Below are 12,313 nucleotides of genomic sequence, written 5' to 3' on the forward strand. Positions count from 1 at the left end.
ATTTTTTCCCAACCATTTAAAAATCTAAAAAGGATCCTTGGCTCTGAGGCTGTGCAAAAACAGGCCAAGGCTGGATTTGGCCCCTAGGCTGTCATTTGCAGCCCTTGATCTATACCATCCAGATACTGGATGCGTTCCTTAGAAAGGGCAGATGTGAATTTATTTGGATAGGTTTGTCTTCCTGAGTGTACACTGAACATTGCCCCCTACCCTACTAGATGAGAAGTCCTCTGAAGGGAAAGATGGTGTTTTCATGCCGTACTGTTAACATTTAAACTTTAGTTTTCATGTTATGAAATAAATAGATGCTCTTGTAAAATAAAAAGTTAAAACACTATAAAGTTGAAGTTCCTTGTATTCCAAACATTCCACCCAGCCCCCGCCCCAAATGATTGAGATGAAGAGATAATACTGTAACAGTTTGGGCTATATCCTCTCAGGTCATTTTTTGTTGTTAATAGCATAGTCACATCTATTATTATTTTTCATAAAAATGGTCAAATTGTTTACAAAATCATTCTCTCTATAGTCTTTTAAAACTTGCTTTAAAGTTCATTCAACATTTTTGTTCAACAAGTCTTTACTGCAAAGCTACTACGTGTCATGCATAGATTAGATTGAACTATATGAAATGGCTGATATTTAAACTAATTTTTAAAAACTTTCTATTTTGAAATAATTGTAGACTTCCACAAACTTGCAAAAATAGTACAGAGAGAGCTACACATTCCTCCAGCTTCCCTCAGTGGCAACATCTTACACTATAACCGTACATTATCAAAATGAAGAAATTTACATCAGTACAATACAATTAACTAGACTACAAATTCTACTTGGATTTCACCAGTTTTTATATGCACTCATTATATTAAAAAAAAAACGTTTTTGACCTTTAAAAATGACTAATATATATATCCTGTTACATCATCATACCTCAGTACTCTTAGATCATGGGAGGTGCCTTTTTCTAATAGCACCACAAAACCCTTCTTTGGCTGTGGGTGAATGAGTTTCTAACAGCTATCTTCAAAGTTTCACTTAGAATGTCACTGTGGCCTTGCTTCAGAGAAATGACACACCCCTAACAGTTAGCCCTTGACTAAGTCATCCTGCAGAGTTTTCAGTAATTAACACATGATACACGGAATATTTTACAGTTAAAGTTTTCACGTTTGAGAAAATTAGAAATCATACAAAAGTATTAATAAAAAAAATTGAATTGCCTACAATATTTCCACTCAAAGTCAGGTGTATTTAGCCTGGATTTCTTTTTAGTTTTCTTTGGGGAACAAGAGGTATGCATGTGTTTGTATATATATTTTGAAGTATTTACATATTCATTCCCTACACTAAGTACAGCTTTATATCCTTAAAAAAATTACTATGTAATGATAATTTTCTCAGGTCATTCAAATACTTTATAAAAAGTTATCCAGAGACATAAAGGTTAAAAAAGACATAGGCGATCAGTTGGTGAAATAGCAGCATTTTCAGATGAATAAACTGTGGCTCAGAGAGAGGAAATGTCTTGCCCAAGGTCACAGAGCCAGGAAGTCTCAGGGAAATACTTAGTGGTGGTAATGCATGAGGGAGGCCAACTGGCAGCCTCACTGTGATCTGAGGTCTGGGGTTAATTTTTTACAGAAATTCCATTTTTCAGAGTACCCATGTATACCCAGAACTCAAGAGCCTAAAATTAAACCAGCAAGCCAATTTACTAATTTACAGTGTGAACTCTAACTGCTAAGGGGTCCCTATTTTGGGTTTTTTTTTTTTAATGTAAATACATTCTCACCTTGTAGGAAAATCTGATATTCATCAGAAGCATTGGTGAGTACGTGGACCTGGGAAAAGCATGGTTAATCTTAAGATTCTTTTGTTGTTGTTCTTGCAATTTAACTAATTTTTTTTAAGATAGATACTACACCTGCATGACAAAACTACAAAGCGTACAAAAAACTTTTAAATAGAAAGTCAATCTGCCTTTCATCCCATGTGCCCATCCCCAGAGCCACTGTTGTCTTGGAGGCTAGTGTCTCTGTGTTAGTTTTCTGTTGCTGTTATTACCTGAATAATTAAAATAAATAAATAATAAATTAATAAATAATAATAATAAATAAATAAATAATAAATTAAAATAAATAAATTAAAATAAATAATAAATAAAAAATTACCTGAATGGTAGTGTCTTAAAATAGCACAGATTAATCTTATAGTTCTGGAGGTCAGAAGTCCTAAAATCAAGGGGTTGGTGGGGCTGTATTCCTTCCGAATTGTCTGGGGGGGAATCAATTTCCTTGCCTTTTCCAGCGTTTGCGTGTCACTTGCTTTCTTTGGTTTTCAGCCCATTACCTCCATCTTTAAGTCAGCAACATAGGATCTTCAAATCTCTCTTTCTCTCTGGCCTCTTCTTCCATCCTCACCTATCCCAGCTTTGACATTTTGGCCTCCCTCTTATAAGGATCCTTGTAATCACATTGGGCCACTGGGTAATGCAGGATAATTGTATTGGGCCACTGGGTAATGCAGGATAATCTTCCCATCTCAAGAGCCTTCACTTGATCACATTGCAAAGTCTCCTTTGCCATACATATACATATCACAAATTCTGAAGATTAGACACAGACACCTTTGGGTTTCATTAATTTGTCTACCATAGTCTCCAAGTGACTCATTCTTCCTCTCCTGACCAGGCTAAAAATGTATTATTAGTGGTAAAACGCTTATTGGTAATTTGTTCAAATACACCTCCATACTAACATGTACATGTTGGAATATATCCCTCCCGAATAAATGTTGCAAGGATTCAATTTAATTAAATGTAAACAGAAGCTCTCGTTTTCCCCACTCCCAGTGGATGGCCTTGCACAGTCCAGGTGAGCGCTGAGCCCTCTCTGGAGACCACGGCTCTGGACCATCACTTTTCTAGATTCAATGCAAATCATTATAGCCATTTAGTCATCTTATATGTGCTCAGCACCCATTTCCTTTTTCTTTCTTAGGCTGGTTTCCTCCATGGAAGGCCACTCTCGTTCTTCATATGTCAATTTCCTTTAATACCTATATCTGTTTCCCAGGGCTGCGGTAACAATGATCACAAACAAGGTGGCTTAAAACAACAGAAAGTTATTCTCTCACGGTTCTGGAGGCTAGCAGTCTGAGATCCAGGTATCAGCACAGCCTTACTCTCTCTGAAGGCTCTAGAGGAGAATATTTCCTCGCCTCTTCCAGCTTCTGGTGCCGCAGGGATTCCTTGATTTATGGCAGCGTCACTCTCGTCTCTGCCTGCGTGTTCACATGACCTTCTCTGTGTGTGGCTCTGTGTGTCCTCTTCTCTTCCTGTAAAGGTACCGGCCATTGGATTTAGGGCCTATCCTAAATCTAGGATGATTTCATCTTAAGATCCTTAACTAATTACATCTGTAAAGACCCTATTTCTAAATAAGGTTGCGATCTGAGGTTCTACTTGGACATGATTTGCGGGGGGTGGGCGTGGGGACAATATTCAACCCACTACAATTCCTCTCTCACAGAATTGCTTTTCTTGCAAGTTCTGGGAGGCTCTGCCTCTGCCTGAACGTGCTCGTGGCAGCGTTCAGGGCCTTGAGAATGTAATGGCCAGCAGAACACAGAGGACACGAAAACCAATAGCCTGGACTTGTCTAACTCCTATCCCCCAGCCGCAGGCATTGCTACTTTTCACAAGGAAGAAAAGCCAACCACCAATGTGTACTTCTTGTTGCTCTTTGGTGTATAACACTGCAGCCCTATGAGTACTTCCATTTGGGCTTCTGGCATTTTCAGAAGGGAGAAGGAGAAGAAGGAGAAGAAAAAGTCCTGTCTGGTATCACTCGGTAGTGTTTGTGTTTGCAAAATGTGTCTCCCTTTAGACACCTCCAATTTAAAATACAGATTAGCTCTGACAAAAATGACCCAGGCTGGCTTTTCTCTTTGATGGTTTCAATTTCAGGCTTACCCATCACAAATGATTTCAGCGGGATTTTGACAGAACAGGGTAGGAATTTTGAATACTTACATGCAGTTTCCAGCTCTAGGGGATAATAGCTGAGAGAAAAACAACATTAACTAAGATGTAGGATATGAAAACATGCTGAATATCCCCCTCCGAGTTTTATGCTCCTAGGCATTCAACAAGTCACTTTCCCTGTAGAACAAATAAGCTGTCTTGTACCAAATTATGAACCTTACAAAACCTGTCACGTTTCTCCTTTTGCCTTGAGTGCAGAGAAGCTTGGGGGAAACAGCGATCAATTTCAATAATTATTACCCTATTTGTTACATTCGGGCCTCCTCTGTGTGTGGCTTTGTGTTCTGCTTCTACGGGAAGGTTTTATTGCACATACGACTTTGCATCCCTCCTGGACATTCTTCCCTGCCCTGGCCCCGGGACACTGCTCTCACTCGCTGCCCCCTGCCCTGTCTCTTCTTCCTTCTCCTCCACCTCCTCTCCCTACCTTTTTTTTTTTTTTTGCGGTACGCGGGCCTCTCACTGTTGTGGCCTCTCCCGTTGCGGAGCACAGGCTCCGGACGCACAGGCTCAGCGGCCATGGCTCACAGGCCCAGGCGCTCCGCGGCATGTGGGATCTTCCCGGACAGGGGCCCAAACCCGTGTCCCCTGCATCGGCAGGCGAACTCTCAACAACTACGCCACCAGCGAAGCCCCTCCTCTGCCTACCTTTTAAGTGCTAGGATTTCTCAGGGTTCCTGCTCCCCCGTTTCTCTGGACATGTAGCCCTTGGGTTTCTTATACACTCTGAGGTTTTTATCTGCTGCCTGGATCCTGATGTCTCCTAAATCAGTATCTCCAGCTCCAACCTTTTCCCGACTTTGATTCAGATTCAAATCAGTCAACTGCTTATTATGCAAATAGTGTTTGCAGTGTCCCTCTGGTGGCTTACACTCAGCGACTCTAAATCTGAGCTCCTTGCCTTTTGCCCACTGCCTTGCTGCTGCTTCTCTTCCCGATCCTAGGGGACAGTTCAGGCAATGGCCCGCTTTCTCAAGGAGGAAACTTCGACTCAGCTCTTTCCCACCCCCCATTCAATGTCCGTATCCTCTTGATCTCCCTCCTAAGCATTTCTGGAATCTGTCTCTCTCCCTTCACTTCTAGCTCTGAATTTCAGACCTGGAATCAGGTAGATAGTAATCTCTTGGCTGTTCTCTTATCCTCCTAACTGGATCATAACCTGCTTGAAACGTTTCTGTGGTTTCCCACTGCTTACAGAACTAAAGGGTGACTTAGCAGCATGAAACAAAAGGCCTTCCGTGACTGGTTCCTGCCCATCTCCGTGCCATCCCCTGCCACCCCCCACTTCTCATTTTACACCTGCACAGACGCTTGCCAGTTGAACGGGAACCATCCTGCTTCATGTTTCCATAGCTTTGCTGATGTTCTACCTAAAATGCCTTTACCATCTTGCTTTGTTAATTGTTACACAACCTTAACTCAGTTCAGGTGTTAACTCATTCAACAAACATCTATTGAGCACCAAGTATGTGTCAGGCAGTGTTGGAGTCCCACTGTTGAGCGGGCACAGAGGGACAGTGTCTTCACGGAGCTTAATTCTGATAGCACTCACTGAACTACCATGGGGCTAAGTACCTCTCCCTCTGCCCACCCTCCCCAGCGGCCTGTCCGTCCTGCATCCTTACCTTTGGCCCGTTAGGCTGAAATAAGCTTCTGGTCTCCCTCCTCTAGTGTACTGTAAATTTCATGAGGGTGGGACCATGCCATATTCATCTCTGCATTCTTGGTGCCCAGAACCGTGCTTAGTACTTGGTAGATTCTCAGTATGGTTCCCTTGTTGAACTCAGCTATCAGTTATAAATCCATGACTCCGTGTCTCAGCTTAAATTTCACATTTTCAAGGATGTGACCCTCTAGAACCGGTCAGCCATCCTTATGATGTACCTCTGACACGTTATACTATTTCTTCCCAGAATTTTGCACAATTGCTTTTTTACAACTATTTACATTATTTGTTTAAATTGGGTTTTCTGTACTAAGTTGTAAACTCCATCGAGAAGGTCGATGGTACAGCTAGAATAGTGCATGGCCTATAATAAATGCTTAATAAATATTTGTTGACTGATAGACTGACAGGTTTTCTTGCTGGAAAAAAGTCCTGAATGCATTACTGGGGCTTAAAGAAAATTTAGATTCAATTGCCTCCTGGCCTAATGCCTCACTCTACCCATCTATAAAATGGAGATGCTCCTGTGGGATAATACTGGACAGCAGATGAGCTTTAGATAAAAACATACCAGGAGAGGGTGTGGAGAAAAGGGAACACTCTTGCACTGCTGGTGGGAATGTGAATTGGTTCAGCCACTGTGGAGAACAGTATGGAGGTTCCTTAAAAAGCTACAAATAGAACTACCATATGACCCAGCAATCCCACTACTGGGCATATACCCTGAGAAAACCGAAATTCAAAAAGAGTCATGTACCAAAATGTTCATTGCAGCTCTATTTACAATAGCCCGGAGATGGAAACAACCTAAGTGCCCATCATCGGATGAATGGATAAAGAAGATGTGGCACATATATACAATGGAATATTACTCAGCCATAAAAAGAAACGAAATTGAGCTATTTGTAATGAGGTGGATAGACCTAGAGTCTGTCATACAGAGTGAAGTAAGTCAGAAAGAAAAAGACAAATACTGTATGCTAACACATATATATGGAATTTAAGAAAAAAAAAATGTCATGAAGAACCTAGGGGTAAGGCAGGAATAAAGATGCAGACCTCCTAGAGAACGGACTTGAGGTTATGGGGAGGGGGAAGGGTGAGCTGTGACAGGGCGAGAGAGAGTCATGGACATATACACACTAACAAACGTAGTAAGGTAGATAGCTAGTTGGAAGCAGCCGCATGGCCCAGGGATATTGGCTTGGTGCTTTGTGACAGCCTGGAGGGGTGGGATAGGGAGGGTGGGAGGGAGGGAGATGCAAGAGGGAAGAGAGATGGGAACATATGCATATGTATAACTGATTCACTTTGTTATAAAGCAGAAACTAACACACCATTGTAAAGCAATTATACCCCAATAAAGATGTTAAAAAAAAATACCAAAACAAACGTGCATAAATAAATTATGCAAAAGAAGGAAAGTTGGGATTGAAAGATTAAACACATCAACTGAAGGGTCTATTTCAGGGTGTTGCATTTTATTCTCCCACAGGAAATATAAACATTATCTTCTCTTTCTCCTTCCCAGCATCTGAGACGCCACTTCTTGTGCAAAATGGATTTGAATCAGAACAGGTAAAAATTTTTGTGAAGTATTTTGAAGTATATAACCTACAGTTTTAAAATCCACAATAAAGTTTTGTGGAAATGGACTGGGAGAGCAGATCTATCTAAGGGCAAAATACATTGCAATTGTTATGAAACAGTGAAGGAATTCGTAGACTTGTACTCTTGGCAGAAATAATGTTGATATCGTTACTTCTATATGTACAGACGCTTTGAAAAGAAAAAAGAAGTATAAACAAAAAACACTGAAATTATTTTGTGGTCCCTCTGCTGCCCCAGAATGAGTGACATTCTGCAGAATCAACACCTGTCACCAGCGTTCCTCTTATTTTCTGAGCTTATCCTTCATTCATTTGTATTATTGTGAAAATGACTCAAGCTGCTTCATGTAAAACCTTCAGGTAGTATAGACAACCTATAAGGGAAACGTGAAGGTCCCATTCATTCTTCCTTCTTCCCCTTCTCTCTCCTCAGAGAGAGATTATTGCCCTGCCTCTGCTGCCTTGTAAGAGAAGGGACAGGAAGCTGAGGGGATGGAGCCTGGCCTGGCCAATGGGAGATGGTGTAGCCCCCAGGGAACTAGATGCTGCCCGTAGAGCGGTGATTCTCAGACTGTTTGGTGTCAGGACCCCTTTATATTCATAAAAATTAAAACTGAGAAGTTAAAAACAATGTGAATTCATTTAAGAAAGTATAACAAACCCATTACATGTTAACATAAATAATACTTTATGAAAAATAACTACATTTTCCTGAATGAAAAAATATTAGGGAGAAAAGTGGCATTGGTTTACATTTTTGCAAGTCTCGTTAACGTCTGGCTCAATAGGAGATAGAGGTTCTCGTATCTTGCATATTATGTTATCAGAGCACTGAGACCTTCACATCACATGTCACATAACTGTAACCTCTGGCAAACTTCACTGTACGTCTCATGAAAGAATGACAGTAAAAATGGCAAATAATGTGTCCTGAAAATCATTTTGATCTCATGGGGGGGTCCCCTGGCTACACTTTGAGAACCACGACTGCAGAAAATTTGAAATTGAGTTCCACCTTCTCTTTCACCTTATTGCCTCTAGAAGTCTAAGTCAGCCAGGAAAAGAACTAACACACAGGTGTAGGTAGAGCTGAAAGGATTTAGGCGATGGCCGGTAAAGAGATCTGACAGTGGAGGACACAGCTTACAGGACAGTTATTTTTTTAATCTTCACACCCCACAACTCAACTGCCTGGTGTTTAAGACTTAGGAAAATTTGAGGGAAGGGTCTGGGTAAAATGTTTCAGATTTTCCACTTTTTTTTTTTTTTTTAAAGTCTAATTCATAAGGCTGGCTTTGTTTTGATCTTGAGACACATTGGGCAAAAGGTGGTGAGCTGCAGTGAAGCTGCCGGTCACTGGATGGTGTGCTAGTGATGGGAAACTCACAGGAGGATGCTGTTCGGAAATGAGTGACCCAATCGCCTTCCCTGTGTCTCACCAGATAAAAATGACCAACAACTACAACCTGCTCATGATCATTGCTCCCTCTCTGGGATTTGTGCTGTTGGCATTGCTTCTGGCATATTTCTTTCGAGGTAAGGAGGGCAGGACCAGGTGGGATGAAGCCCTTCAGAGCTTTGGAAACTCCAGGGGGATCTGGGAGTGGATGGATTCTGCTTCCTGCCTGTTTTCCCCATTCCTTAGAGTCCCACTTCTATCATTGCCCTCATCATCCCCGTCAAGGAGCTTAGAGGTAAACTCATTCTCCCCAAGATGCTAAAGGCTTTGAGCATCATGCCCCTGATAGAGTTTACATTTTGGGAAAGAAAAGCACCTTTATTTATTGGACACTTATTCTGTGCCAGTCCTGATGCTATATTCTTGACATATCTAACTCATTTCATGTTCCTGACTGCCTTAAGTGGGAAGTACTATTCTTATCACTGTCTTGGGGTGGAGGAAACCCTGACCCAGCCTCTTCCTCTGGCTAGGAATGCCCCAGGAAGAGAGCCGTGAATCACCCCGGTCTTCTTATTTGTTCCCTTAAAGTAAAACTTCTTAACCTAGGGTCCACAGATGGACCTCAGGGGACCAGTGAATCCCTTAAAATTGTGTGGAAAAGCACTTGTACGTTCATATCTGCATTTTTCAGAGGACAGGGTCCGTAGCTGTCATTAGATTCTTGAGCTGGTCCATGACCTTGTGGCTGCCCTCCCCTGCTTTCAAAAAAAAAAAAAGTTTTAAAACATTGCAAAAAGAAATCATGAACCGGGGTTTATAGTTTTCATGCCAAGTATAGGCACGTAGCACCTGGTCCTGTAAAAATGGGGAAAAAATTGTTCTGTAGTCATTAACAGAAACTGGTAGTAAGTGAGGAGCTCTGACTAGTAGTAACCATCTCAGCCTGTTTGAGCAACAACAGGGAAACTCGTGTGTCTCCACATCTATCCCTAGTGAGCACTACAAAAGGAAGTGTGGAGCTTAGTGGAAGTTTGTCATTAACCTTCATACAAAGGCATGTTACAGTTTGGGAAATTATGGGTGCATGTCCTAAGGAAGTGTTTTAAAACCCAAGTGAGTACTTGAATTCAAATAACTCAAGAATAAAGCAGCTTGGGGAATTCCCTTGCCCTCCAGTCGCCCTCCCTTTCACTGCCGGGGCCTGGGTTCAATCCCTGGTCGGGGAACTAAGATTCCTCAAGCCTCATAGCCTGGCCAAAAACAAAACAACAACAAAAAAATAAGAATAAAGCAGCTTAACGCCATTGCCCACAATGTTGGAACAACTCTGTGATTGATGAGCAGTAACTAGGGGCCTAAAGAAGCAATCATCTGATCTGGGGAAAGGAGTGGCTTTCTCTACCAAATCCAGTTCCTAAGTTCCCACCTTTGGACCACCTCTGCTCTTCATAATGTTGCTCTGTCCTTCCCCCAGCATTTCACATAAGCACAGCTACTCTGCTTCTAACCTGGCCTTGTCTTTTCAGGGAAAGTCATGAAAACCAATTGTGTCCAGAAACACACCAGGTAATTCATCTTGCATGACTGACTGTTGTAATGATTGTACAAGCTGTTACAAATGATTAGATACTACTCAGTGGTTTAATGACTTGTGTTTGTATTCGGATTAAATACACGGTTGGAGAAATGTGGCATTAGAGGTGGAAAAGATGTGGGGATTCAGCTCACGTTAACCTCTGTCTTGGTTAACACTGTGATATTTGTCCAAAATGCAAATACAGTGGCAGGTTGCATTAACAGAAGTATGACATGCAAAAGAAAGAAGGTGATATGTCATTCTACCCATTAGTTGTTCCACTCTGGGTGACTCACTTTAAAAGGTCATTGTTAAACTGGAGTTCACTGAGAGGAGAGTTGGCAGTATGGAAAATGAAAAAGCATGTATAGTATCATTCCTGGGATTTAATTCCTCTGGCAAATTAGACCATGGGAGCAGGTTTTTGTTTTGTTTTTTAAATAATTTGAAGAGTCTTTGGAAAGGGATTTTGGATATCTGTCCTGTTAAATAGCTTTTTGGTAAAGAAATGAAAAGATTTGGTGTAAACTGTGACGAAGACCTTGCTTTCACCTAATAATTGCATCAATACCACAATATCTATATTAACAAGTAAATTTTAACAAGTAGGGAAACTAAAGGTTAGCAAGGTAACTTTTCAAAGTCATACTTGGAGATCCTCTTGGTAAATTTAGATCATGATTTTATACTTTGCTAATACAGAAACTTTAAATCCCCTTATTATAATAGATTGGCAAAAGCCCTTTATCCCCTGTGGCCTCAGTTTTCCCATCTGTGAAATGTGAGGCTTGGACTGGACTCTGGACTGGACTGGACTCTGAGCCCTTTTAACTCTAACAGCCCTTGATTAGGTGTTTTATAATCTACCAGCATCCATTCATTCCTGGTCTTGGTGTTTCTCATCATCAGCCTCTCTTCTCTCTTTACAGGCTAGACAGTGCTGGAGAAGGTAAAAATGTACTCGACGAAAGAGAAAATGAAGATGGTCTTTTCACACTCTAAAGTGCCCCTTTCTCTTAGGATTGAGGATGAGGATATGATGTGTGAATTATCAAAATAAGTCTTAGAATGTTTTTTTTTTAAAACCGTCTGTTGCCTTGGTGTCACTGATCCAGTCTTGCCTTAGTTTCACAAGTGAAAGTTACCTTAGAGACCACACCTTCTCATGGTTTAATCTCTGTAGCATCACTGCTAAGTGATCTTCCACAGTATAATTGAACACCTTCAGTGATGGTGAACTCACTATCACACCCAAGGAAGTCCATTCAATCTCAGGGCACTTCTGAGACTTCGAAATATTTAGAACAAAGTCTGTGTCCAGATAGCATCTGCCTGCTGGTCCTAGTTGAACTTGTGCTTACACAGAACAGGTCTAAACTCTCTTCAACCTGGTAGCAGTGCTCCAGATACTGAAAGGAGAACCTCATGTTTCTCTAAATTGCCTTGTTTCTGGAACATGATTTCTGGTCCCTTCCCTACCCTAGTTGCCTTTGCCTTGCATGCATTTGTATCTCTCCTTTTATGCCCAGCTTGAAGAATTCAGTGCCCCACTCTGGGTATGGTATGAGCATCCCTGTGTTATTGATTGTCATCAATAACATATTGATGATATATTATGTATTGACTGTCATCAATAATTCAGGAAACGACATGGAATCACACCATCATTTTGACTCCCCTCTAAAATGTCTAGGTTTTCTATTATTTTCTGTTCACACCTGAGTATCTTTAGAGGCGACCATAGTGTCACATCTTAATTCTTGCTTGGGGAATTTAATGTTGGAAACAGCCAAGAGTTCATCAGAGTAAATTGTGGCGAATGACATGGATGTTCAAACAGGGCGGGCACATGGATGTGACAGTGAGTCGGTCCAGATCAGTTTCTCTAAATAAAGTTCATGGGAATTGACTCCTCAATAAGAATAGGTTTATTTAAACCTACTTTGAGAGCTAGTAGCATGAGGAACCATGGGAGAGAGGTTAAAACAAGCAGTTGATGACTGAATGGAAA

The 12,313-nt window shown here is 41.2% G+C and overlaps 1 protein-coding gene across 1 annotated transcript in view; it reads left to right on the plus strand.

Moving 5' to 3' along the window:
- Nucleotides 1–11,836, plus strand: part of TIMD4 (T cell immunoglobulin and mucin domain containing 4) — a 35,054-nt gene extending 23,218 nt beyond the window's left edge. Inside the window, exons 6-9 of the mRNA XM_060006839.1 lie at nucleotides 7,246–7,292; nucleotides 8,767–8,860; nucleotides 10,253–10,292; nucleotides 11,232–11,836. Of these exons, the coding sequence (XP_059862822.1) occupies nucleotides 7,246–7,292; nucleotides 8,767–8,860; nucleotides 10,253–10,292; nucleotides 11,232–11,304 (254 nt within the window). The 3' untranslated portion in view covers nucleotides 11,305–11,836. The remainder of the gene's footprint in view (nucleotides 1–7,245; nucleotides 7,293–8,766; nucleotides 8,861–10,252; nucleotides 10,293–11,231) is intronic.
- Nucleotides 11,837–12,313: the final 477 nt, after the last annotated feature.

This window comes from Delphinus delphis, chromosome 3 (assembly GCF_949987515.2).
Source record: "Delphinus delphis chromosome 3, mDelDel1.2, whole genome shotgun sequence".
Taxonomy (NCBI): Eukaryota; Metazoa; Chordata; class Mammalia; order Artiodactyla; family Delphinidae; genus Delphinus; species Delphinus delphis.